General features: G+C 39.9%; 1 protein-coding gene across 1 annotated transcript in view; it reads right to left on the bottom strand.

Moving 5' to 3' along the window:
* Positions 1–213: 213 nt before the first annotated feature.
* The window catches only part of LOC126867181 (B-cell lymphoma/leukemia 11A-like), a 47,952-nt gene continuing 32,918 nt past the window's right edge, over positions 214–15,247 (bottom strand). Inside the window, exon 3 of the mRNA XM_050621423.1 lies at positions 214–5,725. Within this exon, the coding sequence (XP_050477380.1) occupies positions 3,585–5,725 (2,141 nt within the window). The 3' untranslated portion in view covers positions 214–3,584. The remainder of the gene's footprint in view (positions 5,726–15,247) is intronic.

Raw genomic sequence — 15,247 nt, 5'->3', positions numbered from 1 at the left:
TTTTACCATTTTAAGTGGTTTACCCTGTGTAGAAACGTTAGAAATCGATCGACAGGACACGGCGAGGCGAAATAACACGATTTACTTCATCCACGTGAAAGAAACTTCAGTTTTCGTCGTCTGGAATTCGTTCTGGAAGATTCCACTTTCGCGGCGAATTTACTCATCGTCTCCTGTCGATCGAATCGCCCGCCGCGAGATTTGCGTGTGTGATTGTGTTCTTTTTCTCTTTTTTTTTCCTATGTTCGCTTCGTGAGGCAGGGAACTTGGTCCTATGTGGGATGAATTCGAATAAGAAAGACGAGAGAAACTTTTGGAAACGAAGCGCGCGTTTCGTCGCATCGTCTCACGGATTAAGGTGATTCTGTGAACTTATAATTCTTTTTTCTTTCTTTTTACCGTTCCTTTGATTTAATTCTTTCTTGCTGTTTTACAGAATTAAATTTTTCGAAAGCACTCAAGAAGGACGAAACATCCATCTTTTAGATAATTGCCCCATTTGTTTCTCTTTTATTATTCGTATTCTTATAATGTTCACGTGCCGATAAAATGGCCAACAAACATCCTCGAAGATAATGATGAACGAAACAACGCGTTCTCGTGTGCACGAAAAAGATTGATGCAATTAATATTATGATGATTTTTATTTATTTCTCACGTTTGAACGCCGACGATCATGTTCGTCTGCCTTATTCTCCGCCCGGTTCTCCACCTCCCTGTATTCGTTTCCCATTTTTGCTACGGGCAGTGCCATATATTTACAATATATCGTATAAACGGAGCCTGGCATGTACGTATTTCAGAATCAATCTAACAAACGCTTTTTTTTTTTCTTTAACTAGATAACGAGATTTTCATTTTTTTATCATTTTGCCTTTTACCTAGGGCCGTACACGTCTAACACCGAGACAACTATCTTGATATGAGTTTTTTTCTCCTTTTATCCCTTTATTACTCACTCGTTATTGACATTCATACAATACACAACGCACGGAAAAATTGAACAAACTAACGTTCGATCCTTTTTCCTTTAACGCGCAGACGCACAGTTTCAACGAACTCATACATACACAAAAATCGAGAAACGCACACACATACTATACTCCAGTTACTCTTTATCTTATTGCCTAGATCATCTTTTTTTTTTTATTTAGGAACAGTCCCCTTCGAAAACGTTTACAACGAGGCGTTTTTCGGGATAACGAAATGAACGAAGGAAAAAAAACGAAAGGGAAAAAAACAGAACTATACAGTACGCAGTATAATGGAACGTAAGAGAAAAGGAAAGATAATTGAAAGCTGGATGCATCGATCGTGCGAATACAATATGTAAGTACCTCAGTCTTCGGTTTCTTCCAACGAAAAAAACGGAGAAAGTAAAAGGATAATCAGTTAACCAACCGTCGCATCGTTTGGACGCGCCACTTGGTGGACACGACGATTTTCGCAGGATCAACGATCCGCGTTCTCGATCCTGCGAAAGCCGCGCGATATCCGATCAGCCGCGACGGTAATAAATATAACCAACGAACAAACGCGCTATAATAATAGCGCCAGCGTGTTTTGCGACCGCAAAATGACCGTCGAAGATTTCTCGAACGCCCTTCACACGAGCCAACCACAAAACTGTCTCTTCAACGTCTATAGATCGTATTTTTTTCCAAATCATCGGCATTATTTTTCCCGAATTTAGTTTTCTTTTTGTTTATTTTTATTTTCTTCGTTATAATTCTTTTATTATTTGCATTAATTTCTTTTCATTTTTATTCGATTTTTTCCTGTGAACGTGAATAGACAAATTTTTATGACTAGCTATCGAACGTTAATTAGACGCGTTTTTTTAAAAATCCGTTTAACATAGCGCCATCGCAAAAACAACAAAGAGAAGTTTCGATAGAGAACCTTCGACGAACATCTTCGGCCGACGATCATCGCGCCGATAAACCTAAACAACTTTGGCATCTTCTTAACCATGTAAAACATCATCTTCGATAATAATTTAATAATAGCGGAGATAAAATAATGAAGACAGCGCTTACAGTCGCTTGTAACCGCGTTAATAATAGTTGCAATGAATAATAATAATAATAATAATAATAATAATAATCAGTATGACAATAATAATAATATAATAGTAATAATAATAATAAAGTCAATAATTAATGTTAATAATGACAATAATAATATTAATAATAAGCAATAATGGAAACATATATAATAATATTAGATAATATTAATAGACAATAAAAGTACTATGATATATTTTACATAGGATCAGGGGTGGAGCTTAAAATCTAGAAAAAACGCAGCGCACACTTCCGGTTCACGCTGTATACGATTAATCGTACATCAAATACTCTCTGTATTCCTAATCATCGATAGCTAAACGCTGTTGAATTATTATTTAAGGGTGGATTTGAGGTTTTTCGAATATCGATGTTTCGCGCTTATATACATACACAAAGGATAACTTCGAAATCGCTCACGTGATTATTCTTCTTCTCGATGGAAAAGAATAACCTGCCATTTTTATTTTCTGGCTTTTTCGCGTTTTCTTTTTTTTTTTTCTTCTTAGAAAACAAAGACGGACGCTTGATGTACCGAAGCGACGTCGTCGGTGCAATGTACAAAAGGATTATTTTTCCCCTCCTAACCCTCTAAATCACTCCTCTCTCGCCCCCTCTTCTCGACCTTTCACCCTAAACGCTATACGTACGAACTGGTTGCAGGTTTTTTCATATTATATAACGTAATGTACATACATATACACGCGAACACGGGTCTCCATTACACATATATACATATATTACGTTATACAGTATTAATATGCGATAATATTCTCTATCATTATTAAATAAATAATCTTCAAATGCAATAATAAAGTTACTATGTTCATTATCCTATGTATAATATTTATATTTTGTATAATTCATCCTCTCGCGATTTTATATTTATGTATATATTTATACATTTATATATTTTTTTATACTCTTTATGTATATAATATGTATATTTATATATATTCATATTTATAGTTTCTTTATTTATAATTATTTACTCTTTTAAATAGTTCTGTTGAGACTCGCAAAGTGGTAACCATTCGTTCGTTTCTCCAGTTCAATGTTTAAAATCGTCTTTATTCATTGAACCAGTTTGCATTTTTCTTTATATTCGGTTTCCTCCAATTCGGAAACCTTTCTTTTTCATCTTGAAATCCTCAAACGTGGCTTTTTAACTTTCGAGGCTGACATTTGTCGTTGTTCTTCGTTTATACAATGATATACATTCCTTGTATTGCCGGGACCGTTTCCAGGTCACATCGATCGGCTGTTTCCTCGTTCACCGACCTACCGCCTCCTCCAACACTGAGAGGCGATCCTGGACATTTGACCAGAGAAAATTATTCAGAGTACACTGCAACCGTGTCTTCGTCTGAACATTTTAAGGTTCCTTGTCTTCGTCCAGGATTCGCCTTTTTGCCCTCTGTTTCACTTCCAAGGAAGAAGATCCCCTCTTCAGTACACCGGGTATGGTGGTCTGTGTGGCCACAGTGGCGGGATCGGCGGTAGGCTTCCGTTCCAAGATCAAGTGTCCTTGGTACTCAACGAGGAGTCCTCGTCTTGGCTACCAGGATATGGCATGCCTAGTTTTGGACCTTGCTGCACCACAACCACGCACTTTCTCATGTGCTTCTCCAACGTGCTTGGCACCGAGAATGGCATCTCGCAGAAGCGACATTTGTACGTGTCTTTCCCGTGTCTACCGTGTGTCTTCATGTGCCTGGTCAGTTTCGAGCTCTGTGCACACGCGTACGAGCACAACTCGCATTTGTACGGTTTTTCTCCTGTGTGAGATCGCCTGTGTACCGTCAGGTTCGAGCAATTCTTGAATACTTTGCCGCAATACTCACACGTGTCGTTCCTGCCACTTCGTTCCTTTTTCAATAAGGGACTTGGTAAACCTTGAAGGGCTAAACTGGACGTGGTAGCCTTCGTTGCTTTACGGAATTCATTGTTTTCTAGGTAATGAGGACTCGGTAGCCAGAGGCCACCGAAGTCCGGCCCCGAAGATCTGGGAAAACCCTGACCAGAGAATATATTAGGTGTGGTTGAGGAATTGAAGTTCGTGGGCGATAACGCGCTGTCTTTCTCCTTGTTGTTGTTCAGAGAGTTGGTCATGTTAGACGGCGATTCCGTTTTAATGAAACCGCCCCGGTGGTTCTCCTGCAGAGCCTGCCTATAAGCCTCCGAGTACTGTGCGATATTACTTAATCCGAACTTTTCCATCAAATCACCGACTAAACTGGCAGGTTTCTGCTCTATTCTACCACTGCTTTCTTCTCCGCTTTGACCTTGAGTAGTACTCAGATCCTCTGGTGTATTCTCTTCGGTATCTTCCCTTTCTCCTTTCTGTTCGTTTTCGTCCGCTTCATCGAGATCCATATTCTCATCGCAACTGGAACCATCGTCCGGAACGGTTTCGACGCTCCCTTGAGGACTAGCCGCGTTCAGATTCTCCTGGTGTTCTTTTCTCATATGTTTCCTCAACTCGGCAAAGCTTGGAATCTCCATTTCGCAAACTTCACACCTCGTCGGCGTCGTTTGTCCATCCTGCGTTCCATCCTGTCCATACTGTCTCTCCTTGTCCCTGTGACTTCTTCGATGCACGATGAGATTCGACTGGAAACGGAACTTCTTGTCACAGACCTCGCACGAGTAAATCGTTTCTGATACGGAGTCTGTTATGATGGGTGTCGAGGCGACAGGTGGACTGGTCTTCTCGCTATCGGTCGAATTATTATTGTTATGATGACCAATCGGGCTCTGACTGTAGCAGGGCGGCGAATTTTCCTTTTGGTGATTGTTATGTGTCAGTATTGTAGCGTTGTTCGACGCTGGACTGGGAGGTTCGACAGGTTGACTGTGATTTTGTGCTGCTGGCGGCTGTTGTTGCTGCTGAGCTGCGCTCGGTACAGGTACAGGCGGTACCGGGGCCGGTGGGTTCGAATTCGTCGTCGAATTACCGCTACTAGGTGGAGCCGCGCCTAAGGACGGATTAGCGAGGCTCCTTAGGCGCGCCGAGTAAAAATCCAGATTGGCCTCGAGTGGAGGAGGATGCGCCTGTCCGGCGAGGCCACGGCCGTGCGACAGTTCGGCCAGGTTCGCCAGATTCCGGGCATTGTTCAAGGAGTCCAATGAACTACGGACCAAGGGATCTCCCAAATTTAAACCGTCCATACCTCGAAGCGGATCGCCAAGATTTTGGAGGTTTCTCGTGGCAGTCTGTAGCTCCTGAAGGCCTCTATACCCGGCCAGAGGATTCAAGGCCAAAAAGTCCGGCCTAAACATGGGTGGGAAGCTTCGTTCGAGGTGCTGAGGTAACCTTAGAAAACTGTGAAGCGGATCGCCAACAAGGGACGCTGAGGATTGAAGTTGTTGTCGTCCACTGCTACTGCCGCTGGAACTCGTGCCGCCGGATGAGTTTCCCGTGGATGAGCTTCCGGTGGATTTACTGCTTAGGTTCAGGTGGTTGGGTGGGCTCAGGTGATGCGTGTGAGTGGGTGTGGGCGTTGGTGGACTTGGCGCGGGTGTGTTCGACGAGGAGTTCGTCGATGACGACGGGGAAGTGTAAAGACGGGCGCCATGGACGCTTTGTACGTGCTGGAGCAGCTCCCACGCTGACGATAGTCTTCTGGAACACTGCGAGCACTGCAGCCATCGTGGTTCTGAAACAAGATAATGTAGATGGTCTCGGTTAAATACTTGAAAGTATAGATTTTTGGAAAAGAACTCATTGAAGAAAGATATATCGTTAATTCATAGTAAATTGACAAATCGAGTATTTTAGGAATATGTGGGACTATGTTGATACGAACAGCTCAAGGTGCAAAGGTTTTCTAATTTTAAGGAATTCATTTTCTCGTCACAAACAGTGCAACGGTACACGAATCTCCGAAAATGTCTGGATTTCGAAGCTTGTGGATTGCTTTTATTTTATAAAACGAGAATATTTAATACTTAATGCGGAGGGGAACGACTTCGGTAAATTTTAGATTAAATTAAAATATAACAAGTCCACAGGGTCGTTGATGATTCTCCGGCAGTAATTCGAAATGGGTCCCGGGCATTCCAGCTGAGCGTCGGGCGGTCCACTGTGGGGTTTTAGTCGGTATAGTTCGACACTACCCTGCCGCTTCCAAGCGCGGGGGGGGGGTGTCCATGAGGATTTCCCCACGTATATAAAAAAAAAGAAGAGGTCGTTGATGAATGTCTGCATGAATTTACTTGCACATATAAAGATACAGAAATGCATCAGCGATCGTCTATGTACAAGAAAAGACTGATTATTTCCGTGACGTAAAAGACATGGTATTTACATTCCAAATAACGAAAAATGGTATAAAACCGAAAACTGTTCAAAAAGCCTTGATCACGCCTAAGATAAGGAAGGATCGAAAATCGCATAAAATATTTCACCCCGAAGCAACACTCCTGCGGGCGATCACGCGTGCGATAAGTTGCAACCGCATCAAACAGTCCAGAAGATTACCGTGAACCACGATGATATATGGAAACACGGGGAAAAAATCTCTCGTCAAAATTGTAGAGGGGCAAGGCGACACCACCGCGAGAACATGTGTGTCTAACGTGTGTCCGACCCACGTATATAGCAAGTTCAACTGGCTATCAATTTTCGAGACACCCTTAATTTCGCGGAATCGGGATAGAAATCGGGTCCGCCGATTGAATTCGGAATTCAAACGGCGCGGCTGTGTCAAATTGCGGCCACGCGGGGGCTTAAAAATAATATCCCCGACAACGATGCTCCGTAGTCGCGGGGGTTGAAAAGGCTGGCTCGAGGCGAATGGGGATCGGTTCAGACTGAAACTGACCCTTAACGACTTCTCGACCCTGCCTCTCGCACCGTCGACGACCGCGGGAGGAACTGGTTTTGAATTTCAATGTTTTTAATCCGGAATATCAGATTTTCGGCCATTTTTCACGCTCCGGAGACGACGCTTTACGCGGTGCTAGGGTGTCCGTAGGATTTTATTAATTCGTGGCCACCCTCTCGTAAAAGAGGATGAAAGAAGACGAGAAAAAAATGGAAAGAAAGCGGAACAGACGTTGTGATGGTCCCTTGTTTCGTACCGCGGAAATGCCATTCAACGGAGGATCAGGGACATATTCGAAGAACTCGTGATTCCGGACGTTAGGGTGATCGTGAATTAAATTTGTTTGGAAGAAACGTGGAGAGGCGATGTGGAGTTTGTAAGCAGAGAGATATTTCGTTTGAGGTGTAACGATAGTTGAGATTACGAACGAGGAAAAATGCAATTTAAGTTATATGAGCGAGGATTGTAAATAATTCATACTGTGTCTCAAGATACATGAAATTGAAGTTTATATTTGTGTTCCGTGACTTTGAATATTTGACGAATCTTTTAAACAATGACATGTATTTTTAGCAAATTGTATTCCTTTCAAAGCATACTTTATCTCTTCAATATGCCACTTGCTTTTGTCTCATATGTTATAGAATCGTGAACTCATACTTATCAGGAGTTAATATATTTATGAATTTCAATGAAATATTGGGAGAAAAGTTCTGCGAATTGTATAAACGAGTTAGTATTAGAATACAACATAAGCAAAAAATTACAGTTTGTTCGAACGTGGAGGAGAAGCGTGTTAGAAAATTAAAAAGTCGGGGATCGGTTCACCTATTATACCGTTTCAGACTGATTTAACATCGGGAAGAAAAGTCAACCGGAGAGACAAAAGATCTGGGAAAAATAAAAGCGGCCCTAATTAAATGGCTGTTCGAGATAGGGGAAGATCTTTGTCGTTGAAGGAAGTCTGGAAGCGAGAGTCTTAAAGCCGAACCTCCTCTAAATAAGACCTTACATTTTACTTAAGTTTCTTATTCCATTCGAATTGAGTCGTTTGTTACACCAAACGGAACGTTCTCGTCGATCGTTTACTCTTCTGAATTCTCTTTAAATCGTATAAAAGCAGTACGACTTGCGAATAAAATGATCAGGTTCTAAAGTTCATGTAGATTGTTCTATTTTCACTGCTAGTTATACCTTACGGTGTTTCATATTGCTCTAACGTAAATGTCTTTTAAATTAACTGTGAATTAATAGAAAAGAAAATCATGGATTATTTATAAAAAGCAATAAAGAAACTAACTACTAGCAAGCATTTAGTGCCAAATACATATGAGCTTTTTCGAACTTAAATTGATCAATTCCGCTTTTTATAAAGTTATGAATGTCGCATTATAGAGATACTCAATTAGTACTCTACATCTCAACAGAAAAACCACATTTTCGTAAATTTATTGATCATAAGAGAATAGCGCAAATAACTGCAAATTTCAAAAAAGTTCTCACAAAGTAATGTTTGCAATTATCCTGCTTGCACGCAGTTTAATTTATAAAGTCGATCCGCATAACTTCTGAACGATTCACATAGCCATTCATTGAAACCACGACGAATGCGTAGAATATTCAAAAAAAAAAAAAAAGAGATAAAAATTCCGAATACCAATGGAACAGGAAAACAACGAATTATACGATTTTTGGTCACACCTCGGTCTCGTTACTGAAATTATTCAAGAGAAACTGCTTGAGAGCCGCGTGGAACACACAGAAGCGTGTATCAACGATGTCCAATAAATGAATCACGCTGGCGCGGATCCCGGCGACAATGGGACACGTAAACAATGAATCCTAAATTAAATTAGAAACAACTCGAGGGACGTCAGCTTCATAAGCGATAGGATATACCCCGCGACAATACACAATAGAACACATATCGCCGCGTGTAACAAGGTGCTAAGTAGAATAACGAGGCTGCCGGGTGGGCGACAGATTTTTCTTCCCCGCCTCGCTGACCTTTCACCACGATTACGTTTGCGTTTACGCGTCGTGGTAAGAAACGCTCGCGGAATGGAAGAGGGAAAATACCGTGATTCCTCGCAGATAACCTCGTTCCAACGTCTACCAACGTTGCGTCGGCTTCGAGGCTGAAGTCTGAAGTTCAAACGTGATCGTATATGCAGTGTACAGGGGAAAATGATGATAGATAGATTCGGAATTTTTATACAAATTTATATTGTATTTTTATGGACACAACTAAAGAAATAGTAATTAAGAAGAGATTCGTTCTATCTATTACAAATTATTATAGTTACCTGTTATGCATTTTTACCTGCAATATACTTAGAAACGCCTAAAAATGCACCTGTTAACAATTACAACAAGTTCATTAACTTGGACAATTTAAATATTTTTTGCATATTATGTACATGTTCGTGTATTGTCATAAGTACATAAACATTCACGTTCCATTTATCGCAGAACGTATTTATCGATAACATTCTCAACGAAAATGAATGTTTTTCCAATATTACTTATATTTCGCACAGCTTATTTCAAGATGTATTTTATTTTATGATACAGCTTATAACTTCGATTTGTAGAAATCATTAAACAGAATTTCCAAACAAAACTGAAACGGCTACACGGTTATCTCGACAAGCGGTAAAACAAAGGAGCGCGATACCGCAGAAACAGGAAGAAAAACCACTTAATTTTCACCGCGTCATCGATTCGACGAACCTTTTCGAGTGCGAACTTGGCTGACCCCGGCGAGGAGAAAATTAGAAAGCGAAGAAAGGGACGAGTCACGTCACAAATGAGGGGTCATCGAGTGGCAAACCGTGAAAATTTGGCATATTGTTTCACGCGTCTGGCCCTCGGGCGAGCTTTCGTCGACCGGAAGTCGATGATATTGCCGAGTTCCCTCAAACTCGTTGAAGAGGGGACCCGACACCGAGGAAGATAAGCAAGTGCTCGAGCATAATAAAGGTGTATCGATTCACAGGCGGACGCTTTTCATATGCAAACGTCGCGGCCGGCCATCCGTTAGGATTATTTCTTTAGATTTTCCACCATCTTCTTTCTCTATGGATGCTTCTGCCCTTACTGAAGATGCGGCCGATAGAAAAGCGCATCGATCACGATTTATAGAGTTCCACTTTACAACGTGAATGGTGTTGCGAAAAAAGTACTGCGGCAATGGAAATCATTGGAAATTTGAAAGTTCTGTATGAAGCTGGCGTATAAAAATTATTAACAAAAAGAAAATGAGAAAATTATCTATATATTAAAATTATAGTTAGCGCGTCTTGGGTATTATTAAGTTTGCAAGAATTACATTTTCACATTATTACATAGAATGGATGATATATAACATATTAGAAAATGTTAAATACGTGTGCGATCACCTATGAGTCGACAACCTCAATTGAAGGTTAATTTTAAGAAGAATTTAATACAATTTAATTATTCAATTTACATATCATATTGTGAGAACGTAAATGACCGAATCATCTAGTTCTAGACTAATTCTCTCTTTCTATTGTTAGTGTGTATGCCGAGTGTGTATGCGTGTATGCCGAACCAATACACATGACGTTGTCGAGCCGGCGAGCCGCCGCGGCTTTTCCGAAAGGGCCCGGCTTTTCCTTTTGTCTTTTAACCGTCGATGTCGATCACCGAGTCCGATCAGAGTGTGACGAGCAGTTTATAACGAGCCGGTCGCCGGTGAAGATCTGCGCTAATAACGAGCCTCTACATTCTACGCTATTGAGAAATAATTCTCCGTAACTTCAAAATTACAATGAATTAATATAAAAATTTAGTACAATATGTACATTTTAAGCGTTTTATGAAATTTTCTACATGAATAAACATAAAGAGCCGTTTTACAAAAAAACAGATAAACTTTAATAACTTATTATTATGTTTGTCTGTCTATCATACAATAATCGTATCTTCGAACGAGAACTTGATCAAACAATATGCAACTAAATATCTACTAAAGAATTTTGTTAATATATTAAATACTAAATATACGTGACATACGATTTGATGACAAAAGCTAAATTCGTCGGGGGTATCGTGGGATCAAATAACGAACAATGTGGTCGCATACGAATACATGTTCTTCCGGTGCTCGCGATAGTGACCGAACGATTTTCCTCAGAAATTGCCCGACAAATTGGCCCACGCGACGTTTACGGGCAAATCGTTCGGAATGCCATTGTTTAACGACCATCCAAACCCTGGTCATCCTACGAATACTTCCTTTCAACCCTTTCACGGAAGATTTCACACGAAACCTAGCTACCCTCAATCGGTGGGTATAGTTCCCGCGAAATAATTTTCCAAATATTCTTCGTCTCTTCAATACGCTTTTTTCAAACGCATTTCTCATAGACTTCTAACGTGTTCATTTTACAAACTTTTGGAAAAATTATGAAATTGGAAGTTATTCTTTCATAATATAATATTTTATATATTTTACTGCATGTGCTACATACTATATGAAGACAATAAGATGGAAATATAATAAGTTCATTTTTATTGATTTTCGTAATTTCAGTATTCTTAATATACCATAGCTGAAAAATAGATTCATAAACCCAGAAAGTTTTTTAAAGGAAAACATCCACTGCATAATGAATAATATTCAATATTCACAAATGTTACGTTTATCGTAAATCAGGGTCTATCGTAAATAGAGATTTATCTGCTGAATATTTGGAAACCATATTTTCTACTTTATATATTTCATATATTTTTACAGATGACATGAATTCTGCATATTCTCGGCTCTTTAAATTTTTCATAAGTGCATAAAAATTCTCAACCTGTTTACGATTAAAGGTCAACTACAACGTCAAAGAGTATGTTCAATTTGACACTTTGCACAAACCTGGCAGGAATGAAAGAAGCAAGTCAAATTCTAAAAGGATATCTGACTGAGCCTCCAGGAGCCAAATTAGACAATTCTACTTTTTATTAATTCCTTAATTTCATTGCATAAGTCCACGAGGAATATTGAATTCTCAAGAAACGAATGACTCGTTTCTGGAAGTTCATCCATCGCGAAAAGATGACGCGAATTTAAAAACCACTGTTTGTAACGTCATTACGTTCCTATGCTTTGTGTATGCGAAAGATTCTCACAAGAAGAACGTTAAGAATGAAGAAAACCGCATACAGAAAGTGGAAAATTTGAAACTATTAAATAAATTCATTTGATGTTCATATGAAACACCGCGAGGCAAAGTTTCAATCGGTCAATCTCTGTCGAACAAGCATAATCTGATCCCTGATTGCGATGCGGCGCGCGTTGTCCCTTTTAAGTGCAACCCTTGTACGTAGGACAAAGTGCATACGCCGCATACGTTGGCTAATCGATATTTTAATATTGTCACACGCCATTCTGGATTAAAGGGCTTTCGGCGTATGCGTGTACACACACGTATCCACGCGTGTGGTGACGTGACAAACAGCAGATGTGCCCGGTTTGAAAAGCGAGAAGATTTCCTCCGACGAAACTGTATCGTTTTAATAAATTTTCGTGCTGTCCACGGGACGTTCGTCGACCGAAAATTCCGAAAACAATCGCCTCTGGACGATCAATAGTCGTTGCCAGTAATTATCGTTTCATAATTAATAAATCCTGGAAATAGTTATCGCTCGGTGATCACGACTGTTGTTAACGTACCTCTATTTGAGAATAGCTTTGGTAGAATTCGAAACGAACTGCTTTTTGGATCTGTAGAGATCGGTCTGAGATGTAAAGAAACCTGATTTTTGGAGACACGTAAAATTGAATAGGTCCTGCCGAGTCTTGCGTCTCGCCTGTCACGTTCAACTTCTTCCAGATTTAATGTACGTGAGCGTAGTATTATTTTAAATATAGCGTTTGATCTGCGACTCTTCGTTTAACATTCTGTTAATTGAGAGATTGATAATTCTGTCTTTTATTTTTTTTTATTTAAAGTTTCAGAAGTGTATTAACATGTTGGTACTTGTACGCGTTTGGTTATTTTATTTGCTGAACTGGATTGTAATTTTATGGAAATATTTGCTGAATGAAATGTTCGATCAAGTTTGCATGTCTTATTTTCATATTTCTTGGATTAATCCCTTTTACGAAATAAATTTCTGTTAGAGGATCTAAACAAGATGAGATATATAGGTCATAAGAGGAAAAATTGATAAGCCACATTATGTGCCACGAGTCTTTGGATAAAATTTGTTACTGTATCCTACGGCTAAATATAATGCGAAAATGTTGCTCAAAGAAAACACTTTAAAAGCTTTATCAAAAAGTTACAACAGAAATATGGAAATAATAGTGGCGTTATTTGCAATACAATGCAGAGCATGTACAGAATATCATGATTAGATAATTATAGAAACCTTCCATTTCTCTATCGTATTAAGTACACGACACTTATTATATCAAAATTAATAAACTCAATAGAGTCCTATTATTTCTGACTAATGTGCTTTATGGAATAAAGTGATATACATATATTTTCTTTCGCACAAAAGCTTCTCTAAAATATACGATGAACCGATTTTTTCTTTGAAATGCAACATATTCCAAGCATAATTTTATTAAAACATTAAATTCAATCTATTGTCAAATGCGCTATATGTTATAAACATCGCTGAAACTTTCGTGAATCGAAGCTCTCTCTTTAAATAAACCCACATACTGTTCGAAGCTTCCCGCGACTGTATTTCTCGTGGTCACTACAATGTTGCAACGCGGCTGGCTAGCGTTTTCTCCAAGACTTTATGTCCCTTGTTCCCCTGTCCAACCGCAAACGTCAAGAATGGACCACGGTGCCCATTAACTCTCTCGTCTGGCAAACAAACGAAAGAAAAGAATCTCGAAGCGAGAACGTTGTGTTCTTCTGTTTGAAATAACAACATTTCCAAAGAGAGCGCGTGCCAAAAATATTGCTCTTCTTCGAATGTTTGCGCGTTATTGCGTTCAGCTTCATCTGCCAAACATGGTGCAGTTTAAGAAAGAAACGAAAAGAAAAGGCAAAGTGAGGACGCGTTTATCTTAGCAGTCTGAAACGTTGCTGCTGTTACTTTCTCGTCTTCGACTGTGACACTTTAATTGTCTTCGTTGAACCTTCGCCGCCAGGAAGAAGACAAATGAAGTTTGTAGCGAGCTTTTTAACGTGTCTTTGTTAAAGAAGATTGGCAAGGGCATGAGGATAAAGGGTTGAGAAAAAATTGAAAACCGAAAGAAGGTCGTGTAAAATGGAAACTTACCAACCCTTTATACTTTGATAACTCGCGTGACAAGACCAACGATTTAAGTAGATTCTTCCAATCAAATTTTTTGCGACCAAGGATTTGTTTTAAAACGAGAAACATTACGAGTCAGTAGCCTTCTTCATTTTTCTGCTTCATATGGGTTGAAACAATACGATACAGTGAAGTGCAGTGCGAAGGATTAGTCAAACATGACTTTGTAAAAATGTTCAGAGAGGTTTCTTCGAAAAATTGATGATCTTTTTACTGCGAGGAATAAAGACAATGTCTATAAGATTCACACGGTATATAGAGAATATTAATTAACAACTTAACAACAACGACTTGTCATCTAATTAAAATTCAATACAAAACCATCGCGCTATATCTATTGTTACCATCAAAGAGATTCGAACACCTCGAAACTAAACGTTCGAGGAAGAAGTCGTCGCGAGTAACGATGACGAAAAGTAGAGGAAAAATCCTTAAAAAATCTGGTAGAAAAACACGAAGAGGGGGTAAAAAGTGAAGACTGTCGCGCGTATTGGCACTGCCGCTACAGTGTATCACTTTTATGTCGTCCTCGTTGACTTCCTTCCTTGCGGGGGTGAGAAAGCAAGGAAGAAAGAAGGGAACGGAAGGGCTGCAGGAGCTCGAAACCCTGAGATACAACCAATTCGCAAGCAATTCTCGTGGCGCCTCGGGCGGTCCACGAAGACGAGCTAGCACGAGGATGACAGAGAAGGAGAAACGAGTATAAAGCGAAATAGAAAGAGATGGAAGAGGTTCAAAAAGGGGACGCGCGAAGGAAGCATAAAGAACCACCGTTGGAAAAAGCTCGGCCACGAACGAGAATTAATATTCCAGACAAACGTGACAGATAGATCAAATCTGCATCTCACCGGGAACACCAGTGTCAATTTCGACGGATTATCGCTGCTTGTCTCGGTTCCTCCTCTTCATCCCTCATGCCAAACTTTCGTTTTTCCCTGTAACGTCAATCTCCACCTCCTTACGTTTCTGTTTCTCAGGAGACAACCGCGAGAAGATTTTTTTTTCATTCTCTGTATTGGTTTCAGAGTCGCTGATCTTCTTCGTCGGTAG

This window comes from Bombus huntii, chromosome 6 (genome assembly GCF_024542735.1).
Source record: "Bombus huntii isolate Logan2020A chromosome 6, iyBomHunt1.1, whole genome shotgun sequence".
Classification (NCBI taxonomy): Eukaryota; Metazoa; Arthropoda; class Insecta; order Hymenoptera; family Apidae; genus Bombus; species Bombus huntii.
The sequence above is the reverse complement of the archived record's forward strand: the minus strand, read 5'-3'. Positions and strand labels throughout refer to the sequence as shown.